This window comes from Siniperca chuatsi, linkage group LG23, assembly GCF_020085105.1.
Source record: "Siniperca chuatsi isolate FFG_IHB_CAS linkage group LG23, ASM2008510v1, whole genome shotgun sequence".
Lineage (NCBI taxonomy): Eukaryota > Metazoa > Chordata > Actinopteri > Centrarchiformes > Sinipercidae > Siniperca > Siniperca chuatsi.
Window position 1 is genome coordinate 5,788,564 of NC_058064.1, and position 24,918 is coordinate 5,813,481.

Sequence of the window (24,918 nt, forward strand, 5' to 3'; positions counted from 1 at the left end):
GGTGGCTGGATGACATTGGCCTCCCGCAGTACAAAAGTCACTTTGATGAGGCTCGTGTTGACGGACGCATGCTGCACTACATGACGGTGGTGAGCTGCCAGAACTTTTTTAAACCTTGTCACGTTGCACTGGAGCTTGTGTGGAAGCTTGTAAAACTCCTTGACATTGCAAAAAGTCTTCCTAATAATACTTTTATATTCTGACTGAACCTTCCCACTGAATAAATCATTCAGGTGACGTGACTTTGTGATAACTCTGTTGTTTGATCCTGTGGCCCAGGAGGACTTGCTGTCTCTGAAGGTGGGCAGTGTTCTCCATCATCTCAGCATCAAGAGGGCCATTCAGGTCCTCCGCCTCAACTCCTACGAACCCAACTGTCTTAGGCGACGACCCTCTGATGAGGTATCACACAGGAAGCCACAACCAAAACTCTTCTCTTTGTTTTGTTTTAAAGTTGTTTTGGATGTATCTGCGCCTGAAGTCTGTATTTTTATTCGCTTGTCGTTGTCCAGAACAATATCACACCAGCAGAGATCTCCCAGTGGACCAACCACAGAGTGATGGAGTGGCTCCGGTCTGTGGATTTGGCAGAATACGCTCCAAATCTGAGGGGCAGTGGTGTTCATGGAGGGCTGATGGTGAGAGGGCTGGGGTCAGGACCAGGATTAGATGAAATTGAACAAAAACCTGGTATACAGTGTGTTGGCAAACAACAAACTGTCCAGGATAAGATGCAAGACAAAAAGTTTACTTATTTCATCGTGGTCCTGTTTAAATGCACCCTTTTGTACAGTATGCTGCATCAGCCTGATTTTAGAAAGACACCACTAGTTTTGTATTTAAAAAAAAAAACAAAAAAAAACAACAACTTTGTTCTCTGTTCAGTTTCCCTTTTTGACCTCAACATGATGATTTCTCAAATGTCTGCACGCTCTGAAGGTGTTGGAGCCTCGCTTCAACGTGGAAGCTCTCGCCCTTCTGCTCAACATTCCTCCCAACAAAACCCTGCTGAGACGCCACCTGGCAACACATTTCCACCTGCTTATCGGCTCTGAGGCGCAGCGGCTCAAACAGGACTGTCTGGAAAACCCAGACTACAATGTCCTCACCGCCACTGCCAAGGTCAAGGTAACTGCATCACAAACAAATCCCTCTCTGTCACTGTGAAGTTAGCTTCAGTTTGTCTTAATATCTGAATAAAACTTATTTTGTCCTCCTGCAGCCTTTCTGCAAGGTATTTCCCACACATTGTCACTCAACTGAAACATTAGGTGGATTTTAGTCTTTTCTTGATGAATATTGGCTTGTTGTTGAACAGGTGCCTACCAGCACCTCTAAAGCTCACTAATTATCTTTACAAACAAAAACTGAAGTGTAAGAATAATAACAAGATATAATATATATTCTAACAGAGCCAGGCTTTATGCTAAGCTAGTCGCCTTCTAGCTCCAACTTCATATTGAATGGACATGTATGAGTGGTGTCAATCTTCTCATCTAACGCTCAACAAGAGAGCAAGTTGACCAACAGTCCAAAACTCAAACGACACAGAAATGCAGTAAATCCTCAAGTGAGAAGCTGGACCTAGGGAATGTTTGGCTTTTTTGAAAAATTGCTGTAATCAATTAATCGACTAATTGTTTCAGCTCTACTTGAAATTGGAGCAAAACCCCATGATGACCAACTGCTTATTGTCTCCTCCTTCCTCCCCCAGCCCAGACGCCTATCATTCGGTGGTTTCGGCACTTTAAGGAAGAAACGTCAGGATGATGGTGAGGAGTACGTTTGTCCCATGAATGTGGAAATGCCCAAGAGCAGCAGCTTCCAGAGGGGCGTCCAGATCTATGAGGAAAACCTGGACCACCTGGAACAGGTATGGAGATACCTCTACTTCTATAGCTTCTTTCATACGACTGGATTTCTTAACACAATATCAGTAAGAGTTACTTTAGCTTGTGATTAAAGCTTTTTGAATGAATTTCTTTGTTTCCTGTTTGTGGCAGATGGAAGACTCTGAAGGGACTGTTAGACAGATAGGAGCATTTTCTGAGGGAATCAACAATCTGACGGTGAGACGCTGACCTGCATGACTGTACAGTCCATAACACCTGACGAGTTGTTTTTATCTTTTTTTTTTAATAAAATGGGGCCTAGAAGAATGACCAACAATAATTGAGCCTGAGATAATCTTTCCTTTCATTCTCTCTGGTCCTGTGTTTCAGAGCATGCTGAAGGACGACAAGTTTTTTCCGCAGATCTCTGTCTGCCCTCCAGAAGACGACGCGGCAGAAACCATAGATAACTCTGGTGTTTGAGATGCTGTGGCAACACTTTGTAGTAGAACATGTGAGATGTTTTTACAGTATCTTTCATGACCATATTTATTGAAGCTGTCCAAAATATAGTGCATGAACTGAAAATGCAAGATTTTATTATTCAAGCATTTGTTTTGTTTTTTCTCCCTCAGCTGCGTTTCTTAGTGTAGTAAGATTAATTTTTGTGGTACGTTAAGTTCCTTCAAATTACAGCCCCACTCCAATACTATGGAATTATGTATGTGGCGCTCACATTATTGAAAATGTACAATTAAATTTATTTTTTACTGCAGTGTTTAAGTGTCCCTGTTACACTGTACATAGACCTCACTGAACAGCTGATTAGTATGTATCATCCATCCAGGACCCTGTTTCTGTACAGATGTTGAGGTCCCACACTCAAAGAATAGTTTGACATTTTGGTGAAAAGACTGATAAGTTTTTCCATCTGCGTTTAGTCTTTGTTAAGCTATTGATCCTCTCATTTAACTCTTAGCATGACTGGAAGTAAACATGGAAACCAAAGTCATTTTTAAGTTTTTTTTGATAAAATGCATCTCCCTTAAACTGCTCAGGGAGATGATACAGTTATAATCAAACACTTGTAAATTATTTACGGGTTTGACAGAGTCCTATAGAGCAATCCTAACACAAAATAGCAAAGCATCAAAAATTCAATAGCAATAGATTTTTATGTTGCAGCAAAGACATCTTATCAGTAACATCACGTTTTAGCAAAATATTGACATCTTTGACGTCACAATAGATAACTCTAAACACATTCTCAACAGCAGTAATGGAATAATTAATACAGTTCTGTATAGATTAAGCAAGTGGCCACAATTCTTTTAACTGTGCATAAAAAAGCTTTGCAAAGTGTTAAGGCACTCAGAAAACAGCCAGTGAACTTCAACTCCTGATACTGAAACCAAAATGAGGCCATAGCACAACAGTAGGGAGTGTTTGCGACAGATTAAGACTCACATCCTCATTTCCAAGCCAACAGTCTGAACATCCGTTCTCCATCAGAAACATCCTCTACATACTCGTCAAGCTCATATTAACCATTTCCTGCCCTTCCATGACACTTACTCATTACAAGAACTGGTCTGTGCTGTTGCATGATAAATATGGTGTAAATATAGTGCAATACCCACTGCAACTGTACGAGTGCTTTAATGCTTTCAGGGTATAGAAAATAATAACTGGACGCCCTTATATGCCCAAACCTCAACTCCTCGGTGTGGACGGACATCTAGAAGTTGAACGTGCGGCTACTGGAGTGGCCGACTTTGTCCAGGTTGGGGTTGCAGGCGAACTGGATCATAGGCGGAGGTCCACACATCAGGATGAGAGTGTCGTCACTGGGAGGCGGCAGGTGTTCCCTCACCATGTCTTCACTGATGAAGCCTTGGCTGTACTCCCAGTCTGAAACACAGAAAAGGCCCCGTTAAACTTTCCATCCAATTGTATCATTCAAGGCCTCATTTAACATAGTGTAACCTAAAGTGGGTGCTGCAAGATTTTACAACATTTACATTAACCAAGTTTTATGTTATCAAAACAGAAGAAAACAAATAATCACTACATTAGAAACTTTTTTTAAATGCCGCAGCTTATGACAACTCAGCCAGTTGTCATAGTAACAGAGTAAAGAGAGCTCAAAGGAGCGCTGATCTCAGCCAAAAAAAAACCTACTCTAACAGCACGATGGATATCCATTTACTGTGGTATTACACGTTCCCAACATCATATGTTTACATGTGTGATCTGGCCCTCTCATCCCTGGAGTCCCAGTTAAATGCCTGCAGCCTTGTTTTGTTTGTCCTTGTTCACATCAAATATGAGCCAATTTTAATTCAGAAGAAAATGAAATAAACACATTGAACATCACTGTATTAGATTGTATTCATTGTTTATTTTAAGTTAAATATTAACCTGTCAGTCTGCAGAGCACCTGTTGGCTTTTATTGAGAATGGGCCTATATTAATGTTAATATACCACTAAGTGCAAACAAGTACAGATTTGAGATATTTGTACTTTGAGTATTTTCATTTTATACTTCAAACCTCACTACATTTCAGAGAGAAATATTGTAGTTTTTAAATGACCTGTTACTAATGACTTTTCAGATTTAGATTTTTTTACATGCAAAATATGATACAATATGATTCAGTTCTTTACTGTTAAACCACCCTGTGTATACAGTATCTAAAACTGGCTACACATTGACAAATTACAACATTAAGCTATTACATCCAATCATATTTACATTAATTACTTTGATACTTTAAGTATACTTTTCTGAGAAACCCTTTGTACTTTTAAATAAATAAAAAATGCCCTAAAGGATTAATCATTTATCGAAATAGTTGCCGACTGATTGTTTAAGCTCTATATAGTATTACACTGTACTTCTGCTGTAACCAATAAGGACTCCTATGATTGATGAGGACTGGGTGGGACTCAAAATTAAACAATCACATGATCACAGCCAAACAAACACCACAGACGCCTCAGAGCAAAACATTACCAACTATTTTCTTCCTAGGGTCGGCAAAAAGGCCACAATACATGACAGAAATAGATAGATCCAAATAAAGCTGAAACATTTAGTCGATTAATTAATTGATTTTTAAAAATTGGTTAATTGTTTAAATCATGTTTTAAGCAAAAATGCCACAGAGTCACTGGTTCTAGCTTCTCAAATGCCAATCTGTGCTAGTTTTCTTAGTCTTACATAATAAACTGAATATTTTTGGGTTCTTTTCTGATAAAACAAGCTGTTTTTGAACATCACCTTGGGTTCTTTGTACTTGTGATGGACGTTTTATACCATTTTATGGACCAAATTAGTCAATTAATCAATAATGAAAACTGTTAGTTGCAGCCCTAGATACAAGAACATGGGAAATATCAGAACAATATCACAGGTATAAAATTCAATGACAATGCTGCTGATGGTGTGGACAAAATTTCCTATTGACTAAAAGCTGGTCTGCGTGAGAGCATCCAACACCTGAGATGTGAGTGAGTGACCGCAGTATATGTTGTCAAAATCTGCGAACAAACTGCATATCAGTCTTGAACTTACCTTCAGGTGCTTTGTCCAAGGTGAACCACAGCCTGAACCGGTCCGGGTTGTTGACTTGAATCTCTTCCAGCTCTGGTCTCAACAGGATGTCTTTCTCAGTCTGTGACGGGACAGGACGAACCATGTTTCAGCACTCTTACATTCCACCTCTGTTTAAATATAATCCACTCCTTCCCAATTATACAGGAAAACAAATAACTTGCATCATGTGATCCTGGCTAATGAAACTGACCTGGTTGGCAAACAACAGGTGACACACTGTCTTGTCCTGTGGATCCTTCATCATAGCTGTGATGAGCTGCAACATGGGAGTGATTCCTGTAAGAAAACACAAAAGGTCATATTTTTGGCTTTAGACATAGAATTACCTTCATTATACATAGAGTATGTGGACATCTGTGTGTTCTTTTGGTTTGGGCTAAGCCGCTTGGTTCCAATTAAGAAAAATCTCAAAGCCCCTGAAAACTTGGCTTCAAATCTTAAGTATTTCTCTATAACACAACATATTCATGACTAAAATACAGCAATACTGAAAGTTAAAAATTACAACGTTTAACATGCAGTCCTTATGAAGCAGATCAGCTGTGTGGTTTGATCAGATATGATTGACGGTGACCAAACAACCCAAACGAGCCCCCCTCACTCCAAACCAGTGAGAAGAAAAAGAGAAATACAAAAATCTCCCATGTGAAATAACCATAAACTGTTTTAAGAAAATAGTGTGTTCATGTGGGATCTAATCACTCATAGTAACAATTCAGGAAATAGGTTCTCAATACTGTGTAGCTTTGTAGCAACAGTTTGGCAGTTTCCTTTTCCAACATGACAATGCCCATGTGCACAAAGCCAGGTCTATAAAGAAATGGCTTTCTAAGTTGACTGGCCTGCAGAGAGCCCTGACCTCAACACCATCCAGCACCTTTGGGATCAACTGGAACGCCGACCGTGAGCCAGACTTTATTGCCCAACATCAGTCTCCAACTTCACAAACGCAACCAGGTTACAAAATCTTGTGGAAAGCCTTCCCAGGAGAGTGGAGGCTGTCAGAGCAGCATATCAATGCCCATGATTTTGAAATGAGTCTAACAACCATATAAGGGTGTCCATATACTTTTGACCACATAGTGTATTTGTAACCATAGCTACTAAACTGCATTTATGTACTTGTGTAAAAAGCAAACACATGGGACATTTTTGCTGCTTAACAGCATTGCAAATAAGTGCCAAACTGTTGGGAAACAAACTTTGAACCCAACAGCTAAAACAAACACGAAGTCTTATGAAGGCTCTGGTTCAGCAATCCAAAAAAAAAAAAAAAAAAAAAAAAAAAAGGAGAGTAGCCCTTGAATGCAGAAAAGTGAAAACATTTAATATGCTGAATATGTGCACAAACCAAGGCACTTATTGAGATGAAGAACTGGCAGCAATGTGTTTCAAGTTTGGTGCGCTTCCTCCAGCAGTACTCTGCATTTTAAAGTTTCCTGACTTCAACAGCTTCCCTTTTTTTAACTGGTGAAGAATGGTTCAGCAACATCAGAGGTTGGCACTGTACCAGGTGTTTTTGTAGTTGATAAAAATGTACTTCAGATAAATTCTAGTCCAAGCATGAAATTAGTATTGTATTAGTATTTTCCAGCTAACATCAGTAAATTATAGTAATTATATTATTAGGAGCTAAAACTTTTAGTCAATTAAAAGATTACTTAAGCAACAGAAAAGTAATCGATTTATCGTTTAAGTAATCGTTTAAAAAAAAAAGGCAAATATTCCCTAGTTTGAGCTTCATAAATGTTAGCATTTGTTGCTTTTATTTATCTTAAGTGGTAGTAAACTAGAGATGCAACAATTAGTCAGAAAATTATCGGCAAACAGTTTGATAATCGTTTAATCATTTGAATTTGCTGTTTTCAGCCTCTTAAATATGAAGATTTCTTGCTTCTCTCTGTTTAATGTGATTGTAAATTGAATATTTTAGTGTTTTTGACTGTTGGTCAGACAAAACAAAACATTTGAAGACGCAAACCTGAATGGATACATTTTCCCTATTTTCTGACATTTTATAGACTAAACGATAAATAGAAAAAATAAAAATCAGCAAATTAAAATCGGTAAGGAAAATAATTGTTAGTTACAGTGCAACCGGAAAGTATTCACAGCGCTTCACTTTTTCCACATTGTGTTATGTTACAGCCTTATTCCAAAATGGATTAAATTCATTATTTTCCTCAGAATTCTACAAACAATACCCCATAATGACAACATGAAAGAAGTTTGTTTGAAATCTTTGCAAATTTACTAAAAATAAATAAATAAATAAAATAAATCACGTGTACATAAGTATTCACAGCAGTGAAGTACTTCATTGAAGCACCTTTGGCACCAATTACAGCCTCAAGTATTTTTGAGTATGATGCTACAAGCTCAGCACACTATTTTTGGGCAGTTTCTCCCATTCTTCTTTGCAGGACCTCTCAAGCTCCATCAGGTTGGATGGGGAGCGTCGGTGCACAGCCATTTTCAGATCTCTCCAGAGATGTTCAGCCAGGTTCCAGTCTGGGCTCTGGCTGGGCCACTCAGGGACATTCACAGAGTCCCGCAGCCACTCCTTTGGTATCTTGGCTGTGTGCTTAGGGTCGTTGTCCTGTTGGAAGATGAACCTTCGCCCCAGTCTGAGGTCCAGAGCGCTCTGGAGCAGGTTTTCATTAAGGATGTTTCTGTACATTGCTGCATTCATCTTTCCCTCGACCCTGACCAGTCTCCCAGTCCCTGCCGCTGAAAAACATCCACACAGCATGACGCTGCCACCACCATGCTTCACTGTAGGGACGGTATTGGCCAGGTGATGAGCGGTGCCTGGTGTCCTCCAGACATGGCTTGCCATTCAGGCCAAAGAGTTCAATCTTTGTTTCATCAGACCAGAGAATTTAGTTTCTCATGGTCTGAGACTCCTTCAGGTGCCTTTTGGCAAACTCCAGGCGAACTGTCATGTGCCTTTTACTGAGGAGGGGCTTCCGTCTGGCCCCTCTACCATACAGGCCTGATTGGTGGAGTTCTGCAGAGATGGTTGTTCTTCTGGAAGGTTCTCCTCTCTCCACAGAGAAATGATGGAGCTCTGTCAGAGTGACCATCAGGTTCTTGGTCACCTCCCTGACTAAGGCCCTTCTCCCCCGATCGCTCAGTTTAGCCGGGCGGCCAGCTCTGGGAAGAGTCCTGGTGGTTCCAAACTTCTTCCATTTACGGATGATGGAGGCCACTGGGCTCATTGGGACCTTCAATGCTGCAGAAATTTTTCTGTACCCTTCCCCAGATCTGTGCCTCGATACAATCCTGTCTCGGGGGTCTACAGACAATTCCTTGGACTTCATGGCTTTGTTTGTGCTCTGACATGGTACCTTATATAGACAGGTGTGTGCCTTTCCAAATCATGTCCAATCAACTGAATTTACCACAGGTGACTCCAATCAAGTTGTAGAAACATCTCAAGTATGATCAGTGGAAACAGGATGCACCTGATTTATTTATTTTTAGTAAATTTGCAAAGATTTCGAACAAACTTCTTTCATGTTGTCATTATGGGGTATTGTTTGTAGAATTCTGAGGAAAATAATGAATTTAATCCATTTTGGAATAAGGCTGTAACATAACATAATGTGGAAAAAGTGAAGCGCTGTAAATATTTTCCAGATGCCACTGTAGAGCTCTACACTACAATGGATTATATCTTTAGGTTTAAGACTGTTGGTCAGAAAAAACAAGCAACTTGAGTTTAGTTGTCATTTAAAGACCAAACTAATCATCACTTAACCGAGAAAACAAAACTGTGCTAAACAATTTCCTGGTTGAAAAACCCAAAGCTTTTATAGATGAGACTAGAGGTTTCACTTACCTGTCCCTCCAGCAATCATGCCTACATTTTGGGCTGTCTTGGTCACAGCTGGGGACTTTTTATCTGGTTGAATGGCAAAAACTCCTGTGGAGGGAAAGTTACAGCATCAGATCAGGCAGCTGAAGCTCAGTTTGTATCATAACTGACTACAAACATCACATCTTTTCACCTACACATCAGGTCAGGACATCAGGTTATGGTGCTCACCTTTGCCCTTGTAAACAAGAAGACCACTGGGTCCTCTGAAGTCAATAGTGTCGTTGAGTCTGAGGCTCTCCAAGTACTGACTCATCTTCCCACCCTCGGGGAATTTGGGATTAACGCCTTTAAAGTAAATCTGTTAACAAGAGACAACAGAAGAAATTGGTTTAGAAAAAATAAAATGACACCTACACATATACACGGAAACAACTTTCCTTAAGGCAATACCTTCACCACCAAGTCCACATAGCCTTTGTCATCATCACTGGACACTGGCGTATACGGACGGACGACCAGATTCCCGTCTATTCTCGCAGACAAATAAATATGCTGCCCTGGAAAGGAAAACACAGATGAGATGATGTCAGCAGCTTCATATCAGATGTGCTTGATTACTACTAATCAGCAACAATTTTGATAAATTGAATAAGCGTTTCAGTAATTTTGTAAACAAAAATGCTAAACAGTCTCTGGTTCTAGTTTCTCAAAAGTGAGGATTCACTTTTTTTTTGGTCATTAATGACAGTAAACTGAATATCTTTGGGTTTTGGACTGATGGTCGGATAAAAAGAGCAATCTGAAGACGGCACATTGGGCTCTGAGAAATTGTGATGGGCATTTTTCTACAATTTTTTGACATTTCAAATACTAAACGATAAAGAGAGAAAAGAACCTGCAGATTAATAGACAATTTTAAAAATTATTAGTTGCAGCCCTGATAACTGTTTATAATTTCATTATATTCCAAATTCCATATACATCTAATGAAATGTGGATGAGAGAAAACCTACTCACTTTCATAATTATATTCACCTTTACTCTAATTCTTTAGTTAAGTTGCAAAATAAGAATGTACATCAAATTACTTGAATGTATGCACACCTTTGTTTTTTGTCTTCATTTCCCCCCTCTTCCTCTCTTAATAGATGACATTAATGTATTTCCAGTGAACAGAAGAAGCTCTCCGTACCATCCTACAACCTTTTATTTAATTGTGTAATGGTATAATTTAATTCCTTGGCACGATGATTTGTCTTTTGAGTTTGACTGTTTTCAATAAAGATAAATTTAGAAAAATAATACTACAAACAGCATTCATTCTCTTAAGGATTGTGATTAGTGCTACAGTAGTTTGCATGTGTTAAATATTGATAATGATTTTATGAGTGCACATACTGACCGACAGGGAGACCGAGGACGTGATCAGGAGAAGGCAGAGCAAAGCGAAACTTCCTTGTGTCATGACTGACAATCTGCACATGCAACAAACACACAAGAGTTTGTCAGAGTTTGCATTGAAAAAGCATGCACATATAAACAGAGAGCAGCGGTGGCGCATGAACGCATCTGCTGCGTTTCCAAACAGACCATTTACTGCAGCAGTTTTTTGCAGAGTCCAGGGTTTATACAGTGATGTCCAGACTGGTTACCTGTTTGTCCAACAGCCGAAGTGCATACTTAATGCTGGGGTCCTCTAAGGTGATGGCTGGTCTCCTCTTTGAGAAGAAAAGTCTGAAGATGAGGTTGATGATGCCGTCAAAGCCGCCTCGGATGAGCTGTGATAAAGGCCAAAAGCGAGAGTGACTCAGACCACCACCAGTTAGCATTAGCTACCAACTGTTTGAGACCTCTGTGGGGCGTTGTCTAACTTAAGTGAAGTCATTTTTGTTTAATCCCTAACAGGAGAAATGAGTCATGGCTGTGGGAAGGCCTGAAAAAACTTGGTTAGGAAAACTAAACGTTAGCTAATGTTAGCCTTAGCTAACGCAAAGGAATTAGCTAAAATAAAATAAGTCTGGCTAATTTTCATTATGGTATACTTACACCAATGATGTAGGACAGCATTTTCAGTTATGTTCAGCAGCTGGTAGGTCGTTTGTCAATGCAGAAAGCAGCGCCAGATGAGTTTACTGCAGCTGTGACGGTGGTACACGCCGTCATGTAATGCTGTCAAGCTAGCTAGAGCAAATATACACATCCGGTCACTGTTTTGAAAATAAAAGCATTGTTTGGAAAATAATGCGTCATTTTTAAATAACACCCAGCACGTCGGTTATAACAATAAATATATTTAATGACAAATAAGAAATACGTTTTCATTTGTTTATTCACCCTGAAATAAAACGGTCTTGATAGTTTTTCAAATGACCAATCGTTACGTAGAAACTGCCCTTGCACATTTCCGGTATGATAACGGCTAATGCTAGCTGCCTTGACGAACCTGAAGCGCAAACGTCATTTCCACATTTCCATTCCTGGATTTTCAGAATAAAAATCTTCAATAAACAAAACAAAACGGAGAAAACGCCTGGACTTCCCAGAATAAAAGTCCATAATTAACAGTTGTCACAGAAACACGTGTATGGGGAGTTTTATGAGGCCAAACATTAGGGACAGTATTATCCATTGGCACCAAATGAACATGACACAATGTGGTTCATTTCATTTTTAATGTAGACCACAGAAACAGCAGTAATGGACTGCAGCAAGCCATTAAAAATCAAACCAGTGGAGCACTCAGGCTAAAATGTAGTTTGTATTTATGTATGGTGTAAATAGTACCTAGTACCTAGTTTATCATAACTGAATCCTGAAAGTTTTGAGCATGTTTAAAATAACAACTGACACTAGGAAAATAATCACAGTTATGTCATATCTGGTCATTTTGGTGCTTAAGATATCAATATTTATTAGAACTGTATTTAAATCCTTTCCAAATATACTACATTTGTCAGGAAATTCCATTTGATGGAATGGTGAAGCCGTGAAAACACGGAGTCTTGGATTTGAATATATTTCACTCAGCGTAAATCAAACATATATCTTCAATGATGGGGCTGGAACAAGCTGATAAAGAATACATGTGAAATAGTCAGAAAATGTGTTTTTTTTAAGGTGCTTATATTGTAAATTAAAGGAAACTGGATGTTAGGGGGTTTAAGCTTCAGTATGTAAAAATGTGTCAATGACAACGAATTAACACCAAATATTCACAGGACGTTCTTTAATGATGAGACGTTTGGCCTTTAACACCTTTAATGAGCTTCATTTCATAGCAGCAGCCTAAAATCCATAAATCTACAACCACAGGGTGCTCTCATCATCAAATTCACTCTCAGCTGAGCTTCACATCGATGTGACATCATGCATCTGGTGGCAGGACAAACTCTTGTCTCCATCTTCTTGCTCTAGTAGACAACAGTGAATATTCTCTAATAGAAACTGATCTGTGCCCAGAGCAAAATGGAAAACATAATCCGTTTTGCTGGTTTTTTTTCATTGCTGTGCTCATACACTGTGGTGTTCTCCTTTACGTACTTTAGATGGCAGTAGTGACCTTGTTAACAGGCTGGCTTGGATGATTCAAAGCCAACTCAAAGCAAACATCATTCAAATTGGAATTTGTCACACAAGCAGACACTTTTCTTTTTGATGAGTTTCATGGAGGAGCAGTGAGCCATACTTCTTCTACCAATCAGTACTGTACAAACACTGTAGTGATAATAATAAAGGTTGTTTTTGTTATTAAAGATACTATTAGAGGCAGTGACGGCATCTTCTACTACTTAAATGAATGCTTTGATGACACTCGGTTCTCCATGCATCATAAAATGAAAATACAACATGATAAGCTTCTGTATCAACAGGAAATAAAACATTTTTATTGATCATTTGTGTATATGAAGTTATATAACAACAGTCAGAAAACTCCACAGAGTGAATCACTACACAAAGTGAAACAAAACTGTAAAACACCTCGTCAAAAATGAAGGTATACACAGCAAATATAACTGTCAGCGGCTCGCCATCACCGCGAGCGATATGGCAGGAAAAACACCCCAAACAGTTCTACAAGATTACAGAGAAAATTTCCACACACAAAATACTCAAGCAGGCAGTTGATATACACAAAGGCAACTAGGATCTTTCTACAGCATCAGATTCTAATACTTTACACAGCTTTGTTTTTGAAAGGTCAGTGTGGCTTTTCGTCAGTGTCACTGGAGAGAATCTTGAGTTCCTTGTCACACAGAGATCTTGATAAGGTATTTTTTTTTACAAGAGGAGACTTTAGGGTTTGATTACGAACGCATACTTTGGTAGGAAATCGCAATAAGAGTAGCATTGCGTTGCAGGAAATGGCTTTTGCTTTGTGGTGTCTCCACACACCTCGCAATCCAACAGGTTCTGCAATGCTGCCCATTACTGAATTCCCTGATATGTTTATACACATTTGTGTTATTTCTGAAATAATTCTCTTTGATTTTCTTTCAGCTTTGATCGGATTATTCCGTTAGTACAACCTTTATGCATTAATATTGAATTGCTCAGGCCACTTTTACAGAGCCTTTACCTTTACTGATAGTGACTTTGATCCATTTTATTCATTTAAATCTGAAGCTGTACTGGAATTCATAAATCTACCTATGTAAACATGTCAAATTAAAAGAATCCCTCAGAAGAGGGATAGGGAATGCAGCTGTATTTAAGTATATTCAATGATTTTGGAATGCTATCAGACAGGGAGATTTTACCCCAAAGGGTTATGAAATAAATTCATAATAGTTGATATAAACAAAATATAAATATAAATAAAATTATTTTTTTTACAACAAAAAGTGCAAAGTACATCTAATCTCACGGTTAAAGTAATCTACACCAACACAGTCCATACTGTACATTCAGAGTTTTCATCTCAAATATAAAAAGGGGTTTTTGAATCAACAGGGCAGTTAAATAATAAAAAATCCATAATGAAAATGTGTTGATGAGATATAGTATATGGATGATAGATAGATAAAATTATATTTGCAGCTTAATAATCATATTCATGTCATTTTATATTTATTCTAGATATACATTTTTGACACGATTATGTAAATATATACATGGCATTTTAAGGGGATATTTAAATGTAGAGCCTGGTTTAGTATTTAAATAATACTCCCTGAAACTTCTGATGCTGGAACTGTGTGCAAGAAGAGAAAACAAACCTGCGAAAAGGGAGGGAACCCTAAACAGAGGTCGACAGGTGTCAAGCTTCAACCTACAAGCTGAATCGACGTGTGCTGTGTCCTAACCATTTCAATGGAAAGGAGAAACATCTCTCTGGACTAGAATCATCCTCTAGCGTTATAATCTTTTTTCTCGGGCAATGCCACCCACATTAACACTATGGGATGAACATACAAGTATTGCACAGTGCTCAACAAAATGCTGTGTGAAGCGACCCGCTCGCGCTCAGATTAAAGTGTCTTTCTGCCTTTTTTTGCCACGTGCAGTCGGGTGACACCACGTGCTCTCTCTTTCTCTGCGTGTAGAAGGGAAAATGGCATTAAACGCTACGACATCACTACAGAACAAACTGGTTTCGCTACCTACTGATAAGTCTACATCTCTAAGCATACACGGCAGTCACAGTGATACACAAAGCAGTCCTCAGAGACTCATATGGAATGACAAGTAGCTTTTTCATAATAGTGCTATCAACTACACAATAACATTGAAAACATTTAGAAAGTCCTCCTGAAGCTAGCATCGAGTATATGCAAGAGGTTCCTCCAAGATAAGAGACTTTATGGTTTTCATGGATTAAAACTTATTTCTTTGCTAATTGGACCCGTAGTAAAGGACATGATGGACTAATAGCCTGCACAGACCATTAACTTTACGGTTATTTCGCGTTCTCTTGGTGTAGTCCTGTGCCAACAAGAAAACAAAACTGATGTTAATGCTGTTGGCTGAAACGTGATTTGTCATCATTGCTTTCTTTCTTTTAATTAAGCTGATCAAGCAGGCGGATTTCTGGCTCCCTCTGCAGGTATCCTGAAATAAAGCCAGCCAACTATTGTCCATAAATTTCTCTCTAAAGAAGTCAACCAGCCAGTTCAGAGACAACCAGTGCAAAACAGCAGCCACATAAAAGTTAAAATTGGCAGTAAAACATGGCTAGCTCTATTGTCACTGTGAGAAGGCAACGCAAAGCAAAGACTGCGATTCAGGGCACCATTGCAGCCAAAGACATTGTTCCCAATAAACCAAAGCTACAACCACTAGCAAGTGGGAGTGTGCATGAAGAGAGGGTCTCTACATAAGTCACCTCTCTGAAAATGGCAGTGTTTAGAAACTTGCTTCGCCTCTGTCAATGTAATCGTATACACTGACCCAAAGTTTAAACATTACTCTTGTTTTTTCTTTCTGCTCCTCTGATTGAAGGCAAGGGGATCGTATCAGAAGAGACAGCCCCTGGTGTCAGTAGATCTCCCGCCATTCCAGCCTTTAGTAAAGATTGTAAAAAAAATCATGCAGTTTACTAAAAATAGTCAAGACGCTGAATTGCTCTAAAAAATAGTCCTCTTAAAACCAGAGTCACGACTCTTTTTTTAAAATTTTTTACTCCCTCTCAAAGATTGGACCCCGGCCTAAATGCAATATACTTCCAACAACGACAAGGCTGTTCAAAGTAAGCAGTTAACTAATTTTGTTAAACGAGCTTAAGGACACAATGGCTACAGCTTGGTGCTTTTTTTCACATGGGGTATGTTTCTGGTTGTGTGCAAGGACGTAAAGGTGAGCTACTGTAACAAAGAGTTTCCCTACGGGGATCAATAAAGTATTTCTGATTCTGATTCTGATTTCTGAAGGGTTGAGAAATTAGTCTTTTTTTGGAGGCAATATTTTCCATTTTTGGAAAAGCAAACAAGCCAGTATAAGTGAATGATGGCCTTTAAAACGAGGACCTATTTCACTTAGAAGAAACTGCCAAACATGGAGAAATTAAATGCTAATTGGTTTGCATTGACTATTGTTTCTGGTAACAGTGTGCATCAAGCTAAACATATAGGTCCTCTGATTGAGAAATAAGTACAAAAGTCGTAAGAAATCATGTGCTTGTATAATTTCCAGCAGCATAATTTTTCCCTCAGAACCATAGTAGTTAATGGCCTTGTATTTTGGAGTTTTGTGTGTATATATTCATCTCTTTGTCTTTTCAGTGATGATCCTTTGCTGAACTTAAAGCCAGACATCGTCCTTTACAATATTTGAATATATTTCCACTAGTGTCTTGCAGGTTGGAATTCTTCTTTTTTTCTGGAATGCAATAAGGTAATAAGGTAGAATTTTTAAATCCTGGGATATATAATATTGGCTTTCCTCTATATCTGCATTTACATAATTTAAAATAGAACATCTTATTAAAAACATCAAGATATACACAGATTAGGAAACGGGTAACAACATACAAACACAAACTAAAAATCTTTTTTGTCTGCATACTTATATATACAACTGTGGTACAATAAATTCTTTCAGTCATGCGCTATCTATACAGATCATATTGCTTAAAAGAAGGGGGCATTTGGTCAGGGCGGTTAAGGGCACAGAGATGGAAAACAAAAACTGCTGAAACAGAGAGGAACAAAAAAAAAAGAAAGCGAGAAAAGTAGAACCTGATAGAAAACAAGCAGAAGGTGGGGTGTTTGAACAATTAGGATTGTTTGTGATATTAGGAGGGGTAAAGCTGGAAGAGGCTGAGAGGCGGGGTAAAGAGGGGGGTTACATGGATGGACCCATATATCACTGAGGTATTTACACATACTGGCTAAAGAGTACTACAAGGCAGGTGCTGAAAGGGCCCTGCCTATTTCTTGGTGGAGAGCTGAGCATCCACCTCTTCCTCAGGCTTCAGCACGTGCCACTGGGCGATGGGTCTCCTGGGGTTGGCCAGCATGTCAGACCAATGGCGCAGCTCCGTCCCCGAGCTGTTGAGGCCCACAAAGACCTTGCCGATGGCATCGTTCTTGCCGATCTTGTCATAGTCCAGAACAGTTATAACAACTTGCACTTTCTGTAGAAAGGGAAGAGTGGGAGAGAACGCAAATGTAAATCGAGGTGTCGTCAACATATAGACTGTTAATGCTCATCTCTAAACAGCCATGTTTGCTTTAGTCAAACAATAAAGTCAGTGTCCTTTTTAAAATCACTTCTCAAATTATAATTATAATGGGCAACTTCATCTGCTAAGGAAGATTGTGTGATAAGTAAACAGCTACTAAATGGACCTTCTGGTGAGACTGGTCGTTTTTAACTGCCTTACTGTTTGAAAGCCTGTCTGGCTTTAATTCTGTATTTTATCTTGTTAATGTGGCTGTCTCTTATTTCTCCTTTTATGATGTAAGGCACTTAGTAACTTTTGTTTAGAAGTTTAGAAGTGCTCTACAAATTAAGTTTATTAATATTTTCATTAGATTTGTACCAGCAGACATGAGCTGTACTTTTTGCAGGTTGAGGGGTGGGTGGGATTGATTTTTTTAAAATGTGACCTGTATTTGTTTATTATTACTATGTATGTCCTCCTTTTTTTTGTATTGGTAATAAAAAAAAGACATGAGCTGTACTGCATCAGAGCATTAAAAAGACCTCAGGAAATAAAGTCAAGAGAGCAGCATTTTCCAGCACAACAGAAGTTTTGAAAGGTCCCTTACACAACTATTATGATCTGATCTAAACTGTAGCAAAAAAGATATCACTATCATACAATCACACAGATTGGTCTCTGTGCTCTTAAACACAATTTTCATTTGCGCTATGCGCTCAAAGTTGCTGTGTTTCTGTACTGCCTTTCCCACCTGTCAGTGTTTTCTAATGTTTAATTTGAGTTCCTGTGGGTGCTAATGACCCTGGGTTTCCTGTTTATTCCAAACAAACTGGAAACGTAAAATTAAGGCTTGTGAGGCTGAGAATTTTTTCAGAGAAAGATCTACTTAATGTTGAGTGGTTAGAACGGTATATTTAAAAGCCCTGATAAACTAAGCACAATATGCACTGAAACATCAGTTATTGTAGAGTAGAAAAATGTATGCTTTTGGGCATTCAGCTATATGAAAAAGTTCCTGGTTATTACTTTACGTAGTACAGTAATGCAGAGAATGAGATGCTCCTTCAGACATTAATGTTGATTAACAGTAACTGACATTCCAGACCAGGCCTTGGTTATTTTCAGAGCCAAACACAGCAGAATGTTTGATTACTCAGAGGTCTAAGACTCAGTCTCGGCATGTGTTTATTCAAAGGGACACTGCAAAGAGGAGTGACCTGGGCATCAATCTCTGCCAGAGAATATGAATTAGTGCACAAAGAGCCCTGATTAAGTTTCGATCCACTAGCACAGTGCGACGGAGCTACTGACACCTGCATGAGCACAGAGCCCCTGTTATAAAAGAGCATGCCTAATACGCCATGTAATGAAATGCTGAATAAGGTTCCCAGATGGCCGGTAAGGGTTAGTTGGTTTTTAAAGGGACAGTTCACCTTCAAATTGCTAATTGAATCTAGGCTGTCTTTGATTAGAAATTAGCAGACCCTTTTGTTAAGCATCACTGACCAGTCAGTATTGTTTTGCGGCTTCTGTTGTCCTTGCTGTGACTGGTTTACCAATAATAATCACATTATGGACAATCATTAAAATAACAGCTCAACATTTTGGGAAATAAGCTTATTAACTTTCTTTCCCAGAGTGAAATGAGAAGATTGATATCAATCTAATGTCACGAAAAACTATTTATCCATCTGCCTACTTCCATGTAGCATCTCTGGATACAGCACAGGTTGCCAGATACAGTAGGTTTTAGTATACAGTAGGTCTCTTTACAAGCTTGATAATACAAAACCTGGCAACCTAACTGTGATGACAAGACTGCGAAGCTGCATGGAGTCATTGTGCCCACCTGTTGCTCACCAAGAAACATATTCTGCATGTAACTTCAACTAAAACCTCAAATTGTTGTTTTTTTTTACATATTTATGTGTGTACGAATAAAAAACGAGATACAATAAGTTAAATTATTAACTTATTGTTAAATTGTCTTATTAAGGGGAGCCAAGTCCCCCTGGCTCCCCTGTAGTTTGCACCCTGATTTTATGCATTATTTAAGCACTGTGAATTGGCTTAGCGTATAAAATGTGTTATGTCTTGCCTTGATTTTTGTATCCATTTCAAGTTTCATAGTTAAGTCTATAAACGACTCAAAAAACAAGACCAAGTTTCACAGTCTATATTTGCCATTATGGGGAAAAAGTGAGTATGTAAGAGCCTATAGATTAAAGCAAATGAATCTAAATGGTGTCACTGAGCGCTGCAAAGCTAATTGTTTGTTACTAAAGAGGATGTGAAAGTCAATTGCAAAGCTTCTGTTAGTGTTAAGAAATAGATCAATTAAAATCTTTAAATTAATTACACTAATAATCCAAAGGTGAAGTTTAACTCAAATTCACCACCCTGCCTCTGCGGATAAAAGCAGCTTTTTATAAGCAGTCTGTATAATTTGTTGTAAATGTTAACAGGATGGGGAAAACATCTGCCTGAGAAATCGATTAACAAATTAAACTCTATTCGCTTTCCCTACAACATCATATTGTGGGAGTAAGTCTGTAATTAAAAATCGCCACAGCTCTAAGTGTCTTTATTTAAAATCAAATGCTATCAGAGCTAAAGAGCTATCAGTGATGACGAGTATGTTTAAACAGTCCATTAGTTTAACATTTACTACAGCCTCTGTAAGGAGCCTAGTTGGTGTTTGACTGATCGGTTAGGCAATTTAAGTATGTTTTTAACTCACAATGTTCTCATGGCTTTCAGGAGAGCATTCAATACACCTTGTCAATGACATGTTTATGATTCAATCAGTGGCACTAATAATTATTTAATTATCAACCTGGTTCTTGGTGATGAGATAAGAAACGTGAATTTGGCCAACTTACTGGTATCAGGAGTACTAAAAGGCTTGATTTGGATGGGGTTGATTGGGATCAACACAGTTTAAATTAAATCTGAGGCTAATGGACCCAAACCCGTGATTTGTGAGCTGTGACAGGCTTAATCAATTTGACTCAATTATTATCTTGCCTGAAGAGATAATGTTGTTCATTGCTATTCCTTTCTGGCATTCTTTATGCCCTACTTCTTCTTTGTCTTGAATATACTGTAGTTGTTGCTGGCTACACTTAAATCATGATGTGCATGGCAATAATTTTAAGACATGCAACAAATAGCACTGAGATACATGCTACAGGCAATAACATCAACCGAGCGATTGGCTTGTCGAATTGCGAAACCAAAGCTGATTTAAACTGAAGTGCCTTTGATTATACTGTTATGATGAAAAGCCTCTAAACTGATTATTTGGTAACTGAGCTTCCAATTATCAATTGTGTATATATAACAGATGTTTGCTGGTTCTTACAATACAATGTGTCTTTACAGTATAGCACATTACCTTTTAGAAATTTCTGGTTTATGAGAATGGATATTTTATAACTATCAAGTTCTGTAAATGGCTGAGAATGTACCTGGATTTGTTCAAATGGGACTTCAAAACTAAAGGACTCGTTGTAGTAAGGGTTGAGGGTGTTCTTCTTGATTGTCGTCTTCTTCTTCTTCAGCCTCTTGCCGTTTTGCATAAGGTGGATCTTCACATATGGATCTGCAGAGAAAAAGTAAAGTAAAAGATTTAACTTTTTTTTTTTTTACTTACTTCTTTGAAATTTTAAGACGCTCTTTTTCATCGTCCTTTAACAGATTATAAGATTTAATCCTGCATTAACTGATTTTTTGGCCACTTGGGGGCAGTGGAACAAGCTGTAAACAACATTGACATATTATCACTCTGTAAAATTGATACGGTGAATAGCAAACAGTTGCATATTTACACATCCAACAGACAAACTGCAACATTAGCATTCATTTGGAGTCGTGTTTCTGGCCACCCGATACTTCAAAGTCCAATTTTCACTTGCCTTTTAGCTCTGTTTTTGGTCTCCACCACTTCGTGAGGGAAATATCTGGCTCTTTAGCTGCTAAATGCTCCACTATGTTCACCAGCTAGTCGCTAACTTTCTCTGTCTGCCATTTGGTGCTGGGCAGGTGGCATACAGTGTATTTATCGGAGGTTTTTGCTGCTTGCTACTTCGGAAAAAAACGCAGATGAGAGCCTGAGCCAAAACAGTAAAGCTGCAGGCCGCTAAACCAAAACAATGAGCTGAAAGACACAATAAAGCTGAGAGAAACTGCAGTCAGGTGATAATTCTCTGAGATCATCATTACAAATGTGATTTTATCCATTGTTAATATAAAAATATTGATTATAGCAACTTTAAACAAACCTTCAAACCTACGATATCAACATCTTTGATAGATTTAGAATTCCAAAACGAGGTATGAGTGATGGGCAGTTGTTATAAAGCATAGTCATGAGAGTCTTGTGTGTTTACATCACTCAGTTAACCTTTCCCATTCAAGAGCCTCAACTTCATCTGTCCAAATCACATCTAAAGTGGCACCCAAGTGGTCTGCTTTGTCCGTCCTAATCTACTCTCTGGTAATCAGGTAGAGTGTGTGCCTGAAAACAGCAAACCACCCATCGCTTTTGTTTATGACGTGACACTACGCTTCCTGATTTTACAATCGCCAAATTGTCATTAAAATTAAATTGGAGAAGAAGAAAGTTAGTGTCTTGGTTTGGGTTCGGAGGGAAAACTGACATTAGGGCAGGCACCAATCGGCTTTTCAAATTGTGAAATAAATACTTCTTTCTTTAATTGGGCCATTAAAGGGACTCGTGAGGATGTTAAATTTGCACATTAAAAGAGATCCTAATGAGTCCAAAGTATAGGCAGCTGTAGAATGTAGTAAGTTCCACTGTAATTTGCAGTGGCATACAAAAAGGATCCAAAAGATAAATGAGGATTAAATAATTACAGTAGTTCAAAGAATATGTACTATTTATATTCATTCACATTTTTCCTCACTAAATACAATCTATTGCTGCAGTTGGTTGGTCCTTATTAATTCAGAAAGTAAGAATGTAGGGTGTTACAGTCATTTACACGTTACAGAAAAGGAATGGGCATCATCAGCATCTATTCACCATTACTCTGGTACATTATTGGCCAATTAACAATCATGCCTTAAGGTGATACGTCACAACTCCTAAACTCAGCTGTCTGCAGGTCAGATGCAACATGCTGATGGCAACAAGTCAACTTTACCTGTTGATTTGGGCCAAAAAAACCTTACTAATCTTATACATCTTATACTTTCAGTTACACATAATACAATGAACTAGGTTACAGTCGACTTTATGCAGTAATCTGATTTCTTCATGTATACAAGGAACCAGGTTTCTGTAACCGAAGCATTAACTGAGAAAGCATATTTCTAGGCCATGTATACGGGTAATCAGGTTTCTAATCTTGTTTTTACACGTTTACGTATGCATGACAAAGACTTTTGTTGTATGTAAATGCAGCTTTACAGTAATTAGGTTACAGTGCATATAAATGCATTGTCCAGTTTCCTGCGTAACCTGATTTCTCTGAATTACCTGGTTTCTTGGGTGCTTGTAAACATACTGAATGTGGATAAGCTGCAGTTCCCCTAATGGTCACTAGATACTGCCTAAAGAAAAAATGTTGACAGTATTGAAGTGAACAGGGAAACTCACCTTCTCTGTTGAAGCGCAAAATCAATATGTAATTCCCATTAGAAATTATAGTCTCAGTTATTTTCACTTCTTTTAGCAGAATGTAAGTATGTATCGGTGGCAATTTTTAGAATCATTATTCCATTATGGATATTTGTATACTAAAAGAGAAGAATGTTTTGGGCCGTGTTTGCTTGATTGATGGGAGTGTCAGCCTCTTAAAGTCAGCCGAGGTGGCTGCCACTTGCTCCTCACAGTGGTTTTGTGCTTATCACATCTTTGAACTTCACATTCCTGTCAACATGTAAAACAACATGGGGCAGACTGATCTTTTTTGGAGAAAACTCATTATAACATGAAAGGGAGGGAGGGAACAGCAAAAACAGACATCTCTCATTATAAATACATTAATATAAATGAAATAAATGAACACGTAAAACACAGGCCACGGTTTGCGGTGTGAAAAATGTCGACCAGATTGTTAAAAAATTCTGGTTCCACATGCGAAGACCATATAATGACGCTTAATGATCTCTGATCTCAGCCCATAATCATGACGACTATAAACGCTATGGGAGAAAAATTAATGAAAGCCACTTTGTGTTGTTTATCATTTAAGACAAACGCTGCTTGAGAAAGACAAAAACAAATAACCACAATAATCTCAGAGATGCTAATGATGTAGCATCCCCCAACTACTGAACCACAGAGTTGTGCATCGGAATGAATAAGGAGTAAGACTTTGAATCAGAGCTTATAATTAGTTGTTGAAACACTGCTTGCTCTGATAATCTGGATTTATCTCCGGATCCCATAAGCACAAAGTCTTTATGTTTTTCATTTCATGTTTTTTGATGCATGGGCTGCACTGAAAAATATCTGTTTTTAGTTGGAACACTGTGGGATTTCTAGCAATAGCAAACACTGAACAAGCTTAGCTCCCTTAATCTTTTATCCAATTTAGGGGGATAAGGACCCGATTGCAGACTGGCAGGCTCGTCCAGGGCAGCTGACATGAATATAGAGAGAAAACCACACAAACAGAGTAAGAGGGGAAAAAAGTAGGGAGTATAAATAGATGACAGAGACATGAGTGAAAATGTAACAGGGTCCTAATGGAGTGGGTGTGTGTGTGTGTGTGTGTGTGTTGTTAATTTTCTGTAGCAATTGAATACATCAGTATCTAAATGAGGAACTATAGCCTCATCTCAAACAGCAGTATGAGCCCTTTATACATTACTTTTATCCATCAAATCAGTGACTCAGATTCAAACTTTACACCACAAAGCTTTAAGTTTGGGAATTTTACTTTACTAAACTAAAAATCTTACAATTCTCAGTGTTATTCTGTGGGATTCTGTAGTGTTTCTGCACTGTTCTCCCACAAATCAGTTGCCAGTAGTGCCTGAATTAACACATTTACCCCCCTTGGATTATCTGTATGAGTGAAGTTTCTGTAGGTTGTCTTTGTCTGATCAGCCACGGGTGGTTGTCTGTGCTCATAGAAACTCCTCAGTTCTTTTTCTGCTTATTTCAAACTAATCTAGCACAGGCAGTTCTCTGTGCCATCAAGTTCACAAAGGTCTAAAGAAAGTCAAGCACAAAAGCTGAGAAATGGCAAAGGGCAAAGAGGTTCTAGAAAAGGGATCTGTGAGATTTGTGCTTGTTGAATTAGGTAAAAAAAAAAAAAGACAAATTTAAAGAACCATTTCAAAATTGGAATAGTAGTCACATTTTATGTTTGCAAACACAACATACAGACTGTACGCTAAACCCCGCCCCACATCAGTTACTGTTGCTATGCCTGTCATGCTTTGTGTTCTCGCACGTCACATATGCAGTTTACAATGATAACGGTGGCAGATTTACCACTCGAAATTCTTAGTAACGTTCGAAATAATGGATCACTGATTTCAGACAGCAGTAGACATAAGCAGGCT

The 24,918-nt window shown here is 38.4% G+C and overlaps 3 protein-coding genes across 10 annotated transcripts in view; 1 reads left to right on the top strand and 2 right to left on the bottom strand.

Annotated features, from left to right (window-relative positions):
• Window positions 1–4,208, top strand: part of ppfibp1a (PPFIA binding protein 1a) — a 54,098-nt gene extending 49,890 nt beyond the window's left edge. For all 4 annotated transcript variants that reach the window (XM_044186012.1, XM_044186011.1, XM_044186013.1 and 1 more), the window contains 7 exons: window positions 1–89; window positions 280–402; window positions 513–638; window positions 940–1,128; window positions 1,715–1,873; window positions 2,004–2,069; window positions 2,223–4,208. In XM_044186012.1, the coding sequence (XP_044041947.1) occupies window positions 1–89; window positions 280–402; window positions 513–638; window positions 940–1,128; window positions 1,715–1,873; window positions 2,004–2,069; window positions 2,223–2,315 (845 nt within the window). In that variant the 3' untranslated portion in view covers window positions 2,316–4,208. The remainder of the gene's footprint in view (window positions 90–279; window positions 403–512; window positions 639–939; window positions 1,129–1,714; window positions 1,874–2,003; window positions 2,070–2,222) is intronic.
• On the bottom strand, window positions 2,989–11,482 carry LOC122871206 (NADH-cytochrome b5 reductase 3). Its single transcript, XM_044186019.1, has 9 exons — window positions 11,322–11,482; window positions 10,928–11,053; window positions 10,678–10,750; window positions 9,726–9,832; window positions 9,504–9,633; window positions 9,297–9,380; window positions 5,643–5,728; window positions 5,411–5,510; window positions 2,989–3,743 (listed from the first exon to the last, which is right to left on the bottom strand). Exons 1-9 carry the CDS (start codon window positions 11,340–11,342, stop codon window positions 3,571–3,573), a joined length of 900 nt encoding a protein of 299 aa, XP_044041954.1. The 5' UTR covers window positions 11,343–11,482; the 3' UTR covers window positions 2,989–3,570.
• Window positions 11,483–13,125: 1,643 nt separating this feature from the next.
• The window catches only part of syt1a (synaptotagmin Ia), a 166,425-nt gene continuing 154,632 nt past the window's right edge, over window positions 13,126–24,918 (bottom strand). For all 5 annotated transcript variants that reach the window (XM_044186688.1, XM_044186685.1, XM_044186687.1 and 2 more), the window contains 2 exons: window positions 20,847–20,980; window positions 13,126–17,346 (listed from right to left, as the gene is read on the bottom strand). In XM_044186688.1, coding sequence (XP_044042623.1) covers window positions 17,140–17,346; window positions 20,847–20,980 — 341 coding nt within the window. In that variant the 3' untranslated portion in view covers window positions 13,126–17,139. The remainder of the gene's footprint in view (window positions 17,347–20,846; window positions 20,981–24,918) is intronic.